The 13890-nt window shown below is 49.3% G+C and overlaps 2 protein-coding genes across 3 annotated transcripts in view; one reads left to right on the top strand and one right to left on the bottom strand.

Moving 5' to 3' along the window:
- The window catches only part of nit2 (nitrilase family, member 2), a 47963-nt gene extending 38572 nt beyond the window's left edge, over positions 1–9391 (bottom strand). Inside the window, exon 1 of one of the 2 annotated variants that reach the window (XM_086007010.1) lies at positions 9087–9391. The gene's annotated coding sequence lies outside the window, so the exon portion shown is untranslated. The remainder of the gene's footprint in view (positions 1–9086) is intronic. The other variant, XM_086007011.1, reaches the window with a different exon arrangement.
- Positions 9392–9486: 95 nt separating this feature from the next.
- Positions 9487–10734, top strand: LOC147107730 (histone H4). The gene has a single exon (XM_086007012.1). The coding sequence runs from the start codon at positions 9601–9603 to the stop codon at positions 9910–9912; it is 312 nt and encodes a 103-aa protein (XP_085863138.1). The 5' UTR covers positions 9487–9600; the 3' UTR covers positions 9913–10734.
- The last annotated feature ends 3156 nt before the right edge of the window (positions 10735–13890 follow it).

Below are 13890 nucleotides of genomic sequence, written 5' to 3'. Positions count from 1 at the left end.
TTTGTCCTTGTTGTGTGTCAGATTCAGCCGCTGGGCCGTACGGAAGAATTTCTCTAGGTTAACATCATGGTCCTGCTGGTCGTGGCCGCAGATGGTGACGTTGTCTAGATAGGGGAAAGTGGCCTGGAGCGCGTTCTGGTCAACCATCCGGTCCATCTCCCGTTGGAAGACTGAAACCCCGTTGGTGACGCCGAAGGGAACTCTGAGGAAGTGGTAGAGACGACCGTCAGCTTCAAAAGCTGTGTACTGGCGGTCCTCAGCCCTGATGGGGAGCTGGTGGTATGCCGACTTCAGATCAATCGTCGAGAACACCCGGTATTGTGCTATCTGATTGACCATGTCAGATATGCGGGGGAGTGGGTATGCATCCAACTGGGTGTAGCGATTGATCGTCTGGCTGTAGTCAATAACTAGGCGCTGTTTTCCGCCAGTCTTCACCACCACCACTTGTGCTCGCCATGGGCTGGTGCTACTCTCAATAATCCCTTCCTTCAGGAGTCTCGCTACCTCGGATTTAATGAAGCTCCTATCCCCGGCACTGTAACGCCTGCTTTTGGTAGCGATGGGCTTACAGTCGCAGGTGAGGTTAGCGAACAAGGAGGGGGGGGGGAAGACTTTAAGGGTGGAGAGGCTGCAAATGGTGCGCGGCGGGCGATTTAAAAGCTGCTGGCTGCAGACTGTGAGTAGGGGGAGGGGTCCGTCGTACGCTAATGTGACACTTTTAAGGTGGCACTGAAAATCCAACCCCAGTAGAACGGCAGCGCAGAGATGGGGCAGGACCAGAAGTTTAAAATTTTTGTATTCTGTGCCCCGCACTGAAAGGGTCACTACACAGTAGCCACCGACGTCCGCTGACTGGGCTTTGGAAGCCATAGAGATCCGATGGCGCGTCGGCAGGACCGGGAGAGAGTAACTGCGCACCGTGTCAGGGTGGATAAAGCTCTCCGTGCTCCCGCTGTCAAAAAGGCAGGTAGTGGCGCGGCCATTTACCGTAATGTCCATCATGGACCTGGACAGTTGATGAGGGAGAGATTGGTCCAGCGTCACGGAGGCCAGCGTATGGTCAAGCGAGTCGATGTGGTCGTCAGATGAGGCGGTGGTTGAGTCCGGGTCCCCCGTGATTGAAGTTGGAGGCGTCCAAGATGGCGGACAAAATGGCGGCGCCCATGATCCCGATCCTCACGCGGCTGGGGGAGCCCAAGATGGCGGACAAGATGGCTGCCCCCACGGTTCGCACGCGGCGCTGCTGGCGTTAGCGGTTTTACCTTTGCAGGCGCTGACATAGTGTCCTTTCTTCCCGCAGCCGGAGCAGGTAGCGTTTTTCGCCGGGCAGCGTGCTCTGGGGTGTTTTGCCTGGCCACAAAAACATTTCTGTGCCTTGGACATCGCTGCAGCAGTTGGAGGTGGCGGTCCCATGACCCAAGGTTGCGGCGTCCACGGTGCGGAGCAGTTAGGGGAGAAAGCGTCCATATTCCTGTGGGCCGCGTCGAGCGAGAGCGCGAGGGACACTGCCTTTTTCAGGTCTCTTTCTCCCTTCTCCAACAGTCTCTGCCGGGAGTAGTCGGACCTTAGACCCGCAACGAAAGCATCTCGGATCAGTCCCTCCGTGTGTGCTGCGGCTGATACTTCTTTGCAATCGCAGCCTCGGCCGAGTATCCGTAGTGCCCGTAGGAAAGCCTCCACCGATTCCCCGGGCTGCTGTCTGCGGGATCTTAAGAGGTGCCTGGCATAGACCGTATTTACCGGGCGTGCGTATTGCCCTTTAAGCAGATCGATAGCCGCCGCGTAGGTCGTCGCGTCCTGGATTAGTGTATAAACTTGGTGGCTCACCTTTGAGGCCAGGATTTTCAGCTTGTTTTCGTCTAGGGTCACAGTTGAGGCTTCCAGGTAAGCCTCGAAGCAACGCAGCCATTGTGCGAATTTGGTAGCCGAACCCGCTTCTTGGGGGTCTAGGTCCAGGCATGTTGGTCTGAGGGCTCGCAGCAGCGCCTGCTGCTCAGCGTTTGGCGCCGTCGGTTGATGCAGCTCCTGCTGTTCAGCATTTGGACCCGACATTTTGTTTTGCTAATAAAATTGATGCGCTATCAATTCCTCATAAAAGACAGAGAGTTAATTAATAGGCTTTTATTAGCAAAGAACAGAGCATGCCTCTCGTGGTTGCCTGGTATCCAAAAGGGCAGGGGGCTGCAGAGCAGTCACCTTTATACCCGGGCATGTGGGTGGAGCCAGGGGCGGAGTCAGCTGAGGCATGCATAGGCACAACAGTGTGCAACAACAACAACAACAATAACAAACAGTGGTTTACCACAGTCAGGATGTGTGAAAAACCATGGGAGGGTGGGAGTGGTCCTACCAGGTCCACGTTGACGTGGTCAAAACGTCGCTCCGGAACTGTGAGGGCGGCCAACGGAGCTTTGATGTGGCGCTGTACCTTGGCCTTTTGGCAGACCACGCAGGTGTTGGCCCAGTCGCGGACATCCTTATGCATGTCATGCCATACAAATTTCGCCGACATCAGTTTCTGAGAGGCCTTCATTCCAGGGTGTGACAACCCATGTATGGCGTCGAACAATTTGCGGCGCCAGACGACCGGCACGATAGAGCGAGGATCCTGTACGGAGACGTCACACAACAGCGTGGTACCTGTCGAATGGAACTTGACATCGGCCAACTGGAGGCCAGTGATGGCCGTTCGGTAAGCTTGGACTTCCGGGTCTGAGGCTTGGTCCGCTGCCATGAGGGCGTAGTCGATGCCCAAATGAACCGTATTGACGATCGCGCGGGAGAGGCAGTCTGCCACCAGGTTGTCCTTACCGGCCACGTGCCGTATATCCATGTTGAATTTGGATATGTAGGTCAGTTGACGCTGCTGTCGGGCTGACCGCGGTTCGGCGGTCTTGGACATTGCAAAGGTCAGCGGCTTATGGTCCACAAAAGCGGTGAAAGGACGTCCTTCCAGAAGGAACCGAAAATGGCGGATGGCCAGAAAAAAGGCGAGCAACTCCCGGTCGAACGTGCTGTATGCTCTCTCGTTCTGCCGTAGTTGATGGCTGAAGAATGCCAACGGCTGCCACGTCCCGTTCACCCACTGCTGTTGCACGGCACCAACTGCGTAGTCCGACGTGTCGGTGGTGAGGGCGATGGTGGCTCCTGGCAGCGGGTGCGCCAGCATAGTCGCGTTGGCTAAGGCGCTTTTGGTGTCGGCGAACGCTCGGGCCATGTCATCCGTCCAGTCTACCGGGTTCTTGCCAGTCTTGCCCTTGAGGGCCTCGTACAGGGGCTGCATGAGTAGTGCCGCCTTAGGCACGAAACGGTGGTAAAAGTTTACCATGCCTAGGAATTCCTGCAGGGCCTTTATGTTCTGCGAGCGTGGAAAGGATGTCACCGCCTCTACCTTCGAAGGTAAAGGAACCGCTCCCTCTGAGGTGATGCGATGCCCCAGGAAGTCAATTTGGTGCAGGCCAAACTGACACTTGGCCGGGTTGATAATCAGGCCGTGTTGGCTGAGGCGTCGAAAAAGGGTGCGTAGGTGACAGGTATGTTCTTCCTTAGTAGGACTGGCAATTAGAATATCGTCCAGGTAGACGAAGAGGAGCTTGAGGTCCCGCAGCACGGAGTCCATCAGGCGTTGGAAAGCGTGGGCGGCGTTCTTCAACCCAAACGGCATCCGTAAAAACTCGAAGAGGCCAAATGGGGTGATGACTGCGGTCTTCTGGACGTCTTGTGGATGAACTGGGACCTGGTGGTAGCCCCGGACGAGGTCGACTTTTGAGAACACGGTGTTCCCTGCCAAATGGGCAGAGAAATCCTGGATATGGGGGATCGGGTACCGATCAGGAGTGGTGGCGTCGTTTAGTCGTCGATAATCGCCGCATGGCCGCCATCCGCCGCCAGGCTTCAGGACGATATGGAGGGGTGAAGACCAGGAACTATTCAACCGGCGAATAATCCCTAACCGTTCCATGGTTGCGAACTCCGCCTTTGCGACCGCCAGCTTGCCAGGTTCTAGGCACCGGGCCCGCGCGTAGACCGGGGGGCCATTGGTGGTGATGTGGTGTTCCACACCATGTTTCGTGGCTGTGGAGGAGAACGTGGGTCTTGTCAGGTCGGGGAATTCGCTGAGCAGGCGAGCAAACTCATCAGGAGTCGGGAACGCACAGGAGACGGTGCGCGACGTAGTGTTACTGCGGTAACACGGAAGAGAATTAAAAGTTGCTGTGTTGATCAGCCGCCGGTTCCTAACGTCGACCAGGAGGCCGTTGGCGCACAGGAAATCCGCGCCGAGGAGGGGCTGGGAAACTTTGGCCGTAACAAACTCCCAGTGAAAACGTTGCCCCCGAGGCACAACTCCACTCGCCGTCTGCCGAAGGTCCGAATTGTTCCACCATTGGCCGCTTCAAGGGCGGGGCCGTGATTCCCCGTCTGCACATCGAGGGCACAACTCGCGGGTAAAATGCTGCACTGCGCTCCGGTGTCGCACAGAAAACGATGACCGGAGAGAGTATCGGTGATGAAGAGCAATTTTCCCGCGTTGCCGATCACCATCGCGGCCGCAGGGTGCCCGTTAGACCCGTTTCTCGGTGGTCGCAGTGTCAGTCGTCGTTTTTTTTGGGGGGGGAAACTGCAGGGAGGGTGGCAACGCTTCGCTATCGCGCCGAACTGCGCGTGGTAGAAACACAGCCCAGCAGGCGGACGAGCTGGGGCGGTGTCTGCGGGGGATGGGTGCCTCATGGCGGCGCAGTACTGCCGAGTTACAGTGAAAATTTTGTCAGCCTCCGCAGCGAGTGTTGCGCAGTCTTCAACTTCAGATCTGGCCAGGGCAGCTTGTACCTGTTCAGGCAGTTGGCTGAGGAAAATCTCGCGGAATAGGAATCATTCCCGTTCTGAGCCCAGGAGTGTGAGCATTTGGCTCATCAACTCTGAAGGCTTGGAGTCCCCGAGCCCGTGCATAGCGAGTAATCGACGGGCACGCTCCGATTTTGTGAGCCCGAAAACCTGCAGTAACCGCACCTTGAGGGTTTCATACTTGCGCTCCGTTGGGGGGTTTTCGAGGAGGCTGACGATCCGAGAGGCGGTAGAGCTGTCGAGTGCGGAGACCACGTAAAGATACTTGGTCTGATCCGCATCGATGTTCCTCAGGGCGAACTGGGCCTCGACCTGAATAAACCACGAGGGCGCTTGCTGCTCCCAGAACTGCGGTAGCTTTAGGGAAACGGCGTTCGCTTCCATGCTGTGCTCTTCTTTTGAGAAAACGTTCACAAAAACGGGGTCACCAATGTAGGAATTAACGAATTCCTACGAATAACTGAGATCGACACCAGAGAATGATTAAACAGGTCTTTACTCAACGGAGATGCCACGAGGACTGACTGGACAGTCCCGTGGTTTGCGACGTGACGTCATCGCGTTTGCCCGCGCTCTTAAAGGGGCCACGCCCCGTACATGCAAACTCTATATACAAAACACAGTAATGCCTAACACAATGGTACAGGTTTAGGCTGGTGTTAGAACCTCGTTAAAGAGAATTATATACAGTTAGCCAGAGTCATTCAGTGGTTCTGCCACAATGTAAGACTATGTAAGGGAATCTTACAGCACAGAAGGAGGCCATTTGGCCCATTGTACCTGTGTCGGTTCTTCGAAAGAGCTCTCCAATTTGTCCCACTCTCCTGCTCTTTCCACATAGCTCTGCAATTTTTCATGTTATGATGTTCTAAGTGCCCTGATACCACTTCCTTAACAATGGTTTCCAGCATTTTCCTGACGACTGATGTCAGGCTAACTGGCCTGTAGTTCCCTGTTTTTTCTCTCCCTCCTTTCTTGAATAGCGGTGTTACAGTTGCGACCTTCCAATCTGCTGGGACCATTCTAGAATCTAGGGAATTTTGGAAGATCAAAACCAATGCATCCACTATCTCTTCAGCCACCTCTTTTAGAACCCTAGGATGTAGGCCGTCAGGTCCAAGGGATTTGTCGGCTTTTAGTCCCATTATTTTCTCTAGTACTTTTTCTCTACTTATATTAATGATGTTAAGTTCCTCACCCTCATTAGACCCTTGGTTCCCCACCATTTTTGGTATGCTTTTTGTGTCTTCTACTGTGAAGACAGATACAAAATATTTGTTTAACGTTTCTGCCATTTCCTTATTCTCCATAATAATTTATCCTGTCTCAGCCTCTAAGAGACCAATGTTTACTTTTGCTACTCTCTTCCTTTTTACATACTTGTAGAAGCTCTTACAATTTGCTTTTATATTTCTTGCTAGTTTTCTCTCATATTCTATTTTTCCCCTTTTTAATCATTTTTTGGTCAACCTTTGCTGGTTTCTGAAACTCTCCCAATCCTCAGGCTTACTATTACTCTTTGCAACATTATAAGCTTCTTCTTTTAATCTAATGCTATCCTTAACTTCTTTAGTTAGCCACGGTTGGATCACTTTTGCCGTAGAATTTTTGTTTCTCAATGGAATGTATTTTTGTTGAGAATTATGAAATATTTCTTTAAATGCTAGCCATTGCTTATCTACCGCCATACCTTTTAATCTATTTTTCCAATCTACCTTAGCCAACTCGCCCCTCATACCTATGTAATTGGCTTTATTTAAGCTTAAGACTTTAGTTTCGGACTTAGGCAAGTCACTCTCAAAATTAACGTGAAATTCTATCATATTATGATCACTCTGCCCCAGAGGATCCTTTACTATGAGATTGCTAATTAACCCTGTCTCATTACACAGTACAAGATCTCTAACATAGCCTGTTCCCTGGTTGGTTCCATGACATATTGTTCTAGGAAACTGTCCCGAATGCATTCCATGAATTCGTCCTCCAGACTACCTTTGCCAATTTGTTTTGTCCAGTCTATATGAAGATTAAAGTCCCCCAAGATTATTGCATTACCTTTGTTGCAAGCTCCTACTATTTCTTGACTAATATTCTGTCCAACAGTTCAGCTACTGTTAGGGGGCCTATATACTACTCCTACTAGTGTTTTCTGCCCCTTGTTATTCCTTATCTCCACCTATACTGATTCTACTTCCTGATCTTCCGAGCCGAGATCCTTTTTTGCTACTGTCCTTATGTCATCCTTTATTATCAGGGCTACTCCCCCTCCTTTTCCATTCCGCCTGTCTTTTCGAAACGTCAAGTACCCTGGAACATTTAGTTCCCAACCTTGGCCACCTTGCAACCATGTCTCTGTAATGGCTATTAGATCAAACCAATTTCTCTCTATTTGTGCCACGAGTTCATCTATCTTGTTACAAATGCTTCGTACATTTAGACAAAGTGCCTTTAATTTACATTTTTTACCATTATTCCCTGCTTTGACCTTATTCTCTGCTGCACTGCTACCTCTGCTGCTGTGAGGAGGATGCCGAGAAACTCCAGGATGATTTGGACAGGTTGGGTGATTGGGCAGAAGCATGGCAGATGCAATATAACGTGGATAAATGTGAGGTTATCCACTTTGGTGGCAAAAACAGGAAGGCAGATTATTATCTGAATGGCAATAGATTGAGAGAAGAGGAAGTGCAACGAGACCTGGGTGTCCTTGTGCACCAGTCGCTGTAGGTAAGCATGCAGGTGCAGCAGACGGTTAAGGCGGCAAATGGTATGTTGGCCTTCGTAGCGAGAGGGTTCGAGTACAGGAACAAGGATGTCTTGCTGCAGTTGTACAGGGCCTTGGTGAGACCACATCTTGAGTATTGTGTGCAGTTTTGGTCGCCTTATCTGAGGAAGGATGTTCTTGCCATGGAAGGAGTTCAGTGAAGATTCACCAGGCTGATACCTGGGATGGCAGGAATGATGTACGAGGAGAGATTGGGTCGATTGGGCTTGTACTTGCTGGAGTTTAGAAGAATGAGAGGGGATCTCATTGAAACTTATAAAATTCTGACAGGACTGGACAGACTAGATGCAGGAAGGATGTTCCCGATGGTCGGGGAGTCCAGAACCAGGGGTCACAGTCTAAGGAGAAGGGGTGTGCCATTTAGGACAGAAATGAGGAGGAATTTCTTCACCCAGAGAGTGGTGAACCTGTGGAATTCTCTACCACAGAAGGTAGTAGAGGCCAATTCATTAAATATATTCAAGAAGGAATTGGATATATTTCTTAAGGCTAAAGGGATCAAGGGGTATGGGGAGAAAGCAGGGACCGGGTACTGAATTTGGATGATCAGCCATGATCACATTGAATGGCGGAGCAGGCTCGAGGGGCCGAATGGCCTACTCCTGCTCCTATCTTCTATGTTTCTATGTTAAACTCTCTGTACCTTCCTGTCACACTCTATTTTTACCCAAATCGCTACATTGCTGTATTGCCTTGATCCTTCTCTTTACATTTCTAAATTTACCCTCACCTGACCCCTCACCCCCTTTTTCAGTTTAAAGCCCTATCTAAAGCCCTAGTTATTCAATTGGCCAGGACGCTGATCCAAGCCTGGTTTAAGTAGAGCCCGTCCCGATGGAACAGCTCCCTCTTTCCCCAGTACTGGTGCCAGTGCCCCATGAATTGAAACCCCTTTTTCCCACACCATTCTTTGAGCCATGCATTTAATTCTGATCTGCTTGACCCTACGCCAATTTGCGCGTGGCTCAGGTAGTAATCCAGAGATTATTACCCTTGTGGTTCTGCTTATTAATTTAGACCCTAGCTCCTCAAACTCCCTCAGCAGAACCTCATTCTTAGTTCTACTTATGTCGTTGGTTCCTACATGGACCATGACAACTGGATCCTCCCACTCCAAGTTCTTCTCCTCTGACTCTTTTACTAATGATCTTAAATCTGTGTCCTCTAGTTACTGGCCCTTCTGCCACTGAAAACAGTTAGTCCTTATTTACTCTTCATATATGTCACAGGGAACGGTAGCATAGTGGTTATATTACTGAACTAGTAATCCAGTGGCCTGGACTAATAATCCAGAGACGTGAGTTCTAAATCCCACCAAGGCAGCTGTGGAATTTTAATTCAGTAAATTAAATAAATCTGGAATAAAAAACTAGTGTTAGTACTGGTGACAATGATTGTCATAAAAACCCATCTGGTTCACTAATGTCCTTTAGGGAAAGAAATCTGCCATCCTTACCTGGTCTGGCCTTTATGCGACTCCAGACCCACAGCAATGTGGTTGACTCTTAACAGCCCTTTGAAATGGCCTAGCAAGCCAGTCAGTTGTAACAAACCACTACAAAAAACCAATTAAGAATAAACCATGCAAACTGCAGCGGTTCAAAAAGGCGGCTGGGGGACAATGAAGGATGGGCAATAAATGCTGACCTCGCCAGCGACGCACACATCCCACAACGAATTTTAAAAAATAATCAAGCTATACACCAGAATAGGCAATCATAAATTTCGCCCCTGAGCTTTCCTACTTTTGACGACAAAATAAAATCAACCAATTGCACCAACTTCCGGACAGTCCTGGTTCAACGTCAGGGGGCGACACACAGCCCACGTGATTAGCGAGGTGCTGACGTCAGTGGGCGGGTTACACCCAGGTCCGCTCCCTACAAAGGATTTGGTCCTCAGTGTGGGCGGTCAAGGAGCTTCAGTCGGTCAGCAGCAGGTTGTGGAAAACAAGCAATACATTTTGAAGCATGTCCGGACGTGGCAAAGGCGGCAAGGGCCTGGGGAAAGGAGGAGCGAAGCGCCACCGGAAAGTGCTGCGGGACAATATCCAGGGCATCACCAAGCCAGCGATCCGCCGGCTGGCTCGGCGAGGCGGTGTCAAGAGAATCTCCGGCCTGATCTACGAGGAGACCCGCGGCGTTTTGAAAGTGTTCCTGGAGAACGTGATTCGCGACGCGGTCACTTACACCGAACACGCGAAGAGGAAGACGGTGACCGCCATGGATGTGGTTTACGCCTTAAAACGGCAGGGCCGCACTCTCTATGGCTTCGGTGGTTAAAAGGCGGGTGCCTGGCCTTCATCATTCCAGACGGGTTTTATTAAACATTGGGGTTTTTGTTTAAAAAGGGAATGACTGCTTTAGTAGCGCGTTGGCTTGTGATTGTGCTCGAGCGGCTCCGAGTCCGTTTTCGGGGATCGTGAAACCGTCTTGTCCCTGATTGGCTGACTATGTAGGTAGCTTCAAAATTGTCCAATAGGGACTCAGACGCTATTCATTTTGATTGGCTGGCTTTGTTTAAAAATTGTCCAATAGGACTCCGCACGCTATTCTATCCTAATTTGCATATCCGCGTTTATAAATATTCTCTCACTGCGGTACGCTCGGTGCTTTTCAGCTGTGACATGGCGGGTATTCAACCGCCTGCTCCCGATAAGGGAATCGAATAAAAGCGGTTGCCGAGGCCTGACCCGCCGAAAATGTTTTAAGCCGTTGCTCCCGGACACGAGCATCTCCTAAAGGTCATGAGGGTTCGGCTCATTACAACAAGCGCTTTGATCGTGTGCTTTTTCGGGAGGTCCAGGCGGCTCCTGCTGGCCAAACCCCACCGCATCAGAAGGCTGTCTGCACAACCGGTTCATGCACCAGGAAGGCGGCCGTGCTGCATCAACACTGGGACTTGGTTTGAAGCGGATGCCGGTCTTTGCACTTGTTTCTACTGGTCTCTGAAATCATGGGACTTTGATTCCTGTCTGCTGGAAGGACTTGATTTTGAGCTAGGCGATTTTCCTTTTTTTTTAGTAGCTGCTGAATGCAAATTGGGACCAGTCTTGTTTGCTGTTTTTTGGACGTTGTTGCAATAAAACATTGAGTTTCATTAAAGCCATGTCCCTTGGTCTTTGACAGGCGGGTAGGTGTGGTCCTCCGATCCGATTTCATTTATAATCGAGGAAGGATGACTCTTGCTCTCAAGTGCATTTTTGCACTTTTGATCTCGTTTAGTTCGAAGCTGTTTGAGTACAAGCACCTATTCAAGGAGAATTGAATGTGCATCAGTGTCGAACTGTCCAGTGGCCCTGTCGCATGCTCTGAACAGGAGCTGTTGCCTGCAGCCCTTGTTTTCAAAAAAGGTGAAACTTCCTTTTATGGGTGGCAATTTCTAGAGATACGGTTGACGTTGAGTATTATAAGGTTTTTATCAAAACTCCTCTATGCAAGGACAATTGGTTCTCCAATGGCAAGTATTGATGGATAATTATGTAATTGTATCAGGTTTTTAATTAATTGTTTTACAGTTTAATACCCAAGCTCTGACAGAAAACTGTTGCCACTCCAACCCAACTGGTCCAGTAATGTCTTTTTTTTAAGCAAAGGCAACTTGCTGTCTTTGCCTGGTCTGGCCTATGCTGTGGGTCTGGAGTCACAATGTGGTTTACTCTTAACTGTCCTCTGAAACGGCCTAGAAGCCACTCTGTTGTATCAAACCTGTACAATAAGAATAAAACCACGCTCCACACAAGTGCCAATCAATGACTATCTCCAATAAAAGACTCCAACTCCCCTTGACATTCAATGACATTACCATCATTGAATCCCCCACCATCAACCAGAAACTTAACTGGACCAGCCACATAAGTACTGTGGTTACAAGAGCCGCTCAGAAGCTGGGTATTCTGTGGCAAGTGACTCACTGAAACCTTTCCACCACCTACAAGGCACAAGTCAGGAATTTGATAGAATACTCTCCACTTGCTTGGATGTGTGCAGCTCCAACAATACTTGATTGTATCATAGAAACCCCACAGTGCAGATAGAGGCCATTTCGGCCCATCGAGCCTGCACCGACATATCCCACCCGATCCCCGTAACCCCTACACATATCCCACCCTATCCTGTAACCCCACGTATTTAATCCCCCTAACACTAAGGGTCAATTTATCATAGCCAATCAACCTAACCCGCACATCTTTGGACTGGGCGGAAACCCACGCAAACACAGGGAGAATGTGTGGAGTTTGCACAGTCACCTGAGGCCGGATTCGAACCCGGGTCCCTGGCGCTGTGTGGCAACAGTGCTAACCACTAGTCTGCTTGATTGGCATTCCATCCACCACCTTAAACATTCACTCCACCAGTGCAAAGTGGCTGCAGTGTATACCATCTACACGATGCACTACAGCAGCTCGCCAAGTCTTCAACAGCACCTCTACCACCTAGGAGGACAAGGGCAGCAGACATCACCACCTCCAAGTTCCCCTCCCAGTCACACACCATCCTAGCTTGGACATAGAACACCATTTGTTCATCGTTGCTGGGTCAAAATCCTGGAACTCCCTCCCCAACAGCACTGTGGGAATACCTTCACCACACAGACTGCAGTTCAAGAAAGTGGCTCACCACCACCACCACCGTCTCAAGGGCAACTCGGGATGAGCAGTAAGTGCTGGCCTTGCCAGCAACGCCCATAGCCCCTGAATGAATAAATTTTAAAAATGTCGAGTGCACCACAGCCAGAATAGCCCCTGGCTACAATTGTTAATGATTAGAGTATATTTTTTCTTTAGCCTTTTTTAAAACTAATATTTAAAAAATCCAAATAAGGAATTAAAAAAGTTGTCACCTACCTGGAATACAACTGACCCAAAATAAATATTAATAGCCACAAATATGGCAATTGGAATGCTGAGGTACCTAATTCAAGACTTATTGTTTCCACTGCCAGGAGGATGGGTCACCAGAGGACATTGATTTTAAGATAATTGGCAAAATAACCAGAGGGGAGATGAGGAACTCTTTTACACAGCCTGAAATGATGGTGGAACTGATAAATGTGAATGTTTTAAAACTCAGCAGGCTCCCTGCAGGCAAGTATACAGACTGATGGCCAGAGCGTAGTTAAACAAGTGTACTTGGAGGGTTAAAATAAATTCTGAGCAGAAGTGGAATTAAGCAGAGCCTTGTTTCACCATCAGAGAGAATCTGTACTCCCAGTATTAGGACCTTCTGCCAAATTCATTTGGGGGATTTTTGCCTCAGAGGGAGCTATCAACAGACTTCAGGACAAGTTTTGCTGCAGCTGGTTCATTCAGCAGCTAATCATTGTTCTAAGAGGGTACAGCTCATAAGATACAGATAATCGCTGACTTTACCCAGAGATTATTTGACAATTTAAAAAAATAGGATCCATGTTCTGACCTTCAGGCTATGGATAATGAGAAGTAATGACAATTTCTTGCTGAAACTGCAAGACTACTTTAGGTAATCCCATTATTGTGGGCTGTTCAATCAGCACCTGCAGCTCTCTAAAGCCTGTGGCTAAGTCAAGGCAACTAGTAACGGGGTTTTCTAAGGTTTTAACAGGGATCGGCATCAATTAAAATGACCAAATTACATTTGAGGGGGAACTCAGTACAGAGATTATGCTCAATTTCCATGACCATTACCTTTTTTTTGGTGATAATTAGTTGAGGAATAAATGTTGGGCAGATCATTGTGAGGACTCTCCTGCTCTATCTCAAACAGTGCCATGGGATCACGTGAGAGGGCAGACATCTCATCCAAAAGGCAGCACCTTCAGCGTGCAGTACACCCTTAACTGTCAGCCTAGATTATAAACTTGAGCCCTCGGAGGAGGGCTTGAACCTACACCCGTCTGACTCTGAGGCACAAGTGCTTCCACAGAGCTAGGGCTGACACCTGGCCTTCTTGGTATTGCTGCTTTTGTTCTTAGTGATAGAGGTCACAAGGGAGGGAGATACTATTGAAGTAATCTTGGCGAGTTGCTGCAGTGCATCTTTTAAAAAATATTTATTCATTCATGGGACGTGGGCATCGCTGACAAGGCCAGCATTTATTGCCCATCCCTAATTGCCCTTGAAGGTGGCAGTGAGCTGCCTTCTTGAACCACCGTTTTTTGTAGCAGTTTGGTACAATGGAGTTAAGAGTCAACCACATTGCTGTGGGTCTGGAGTCACATATAGGCCAGACCAAGTAAGGGCAGCAGATTTCCTTCCCTAAGGGACATTAGTGAACCAGATG

Source organism: Somniosus microcephalus, chromosome 14 (assembly GCF_052327205.1).
Source record: "Somniosus microcephalus isolate GS21.2 chromosome 14, FLI_Smic_1.0, whole genome shotgun sequence".
Classification (NCBI taxonomy): domain Eukaryota; kingdom Metazoa; phylum Chordata; class Chondrichthyes; order Squaliformes; family Somniosidae; genus Somniosus; species Somniosus microcephalus.
This window is presented reverse-complemented; position numbering and strand designations above follow the sequence as displayed.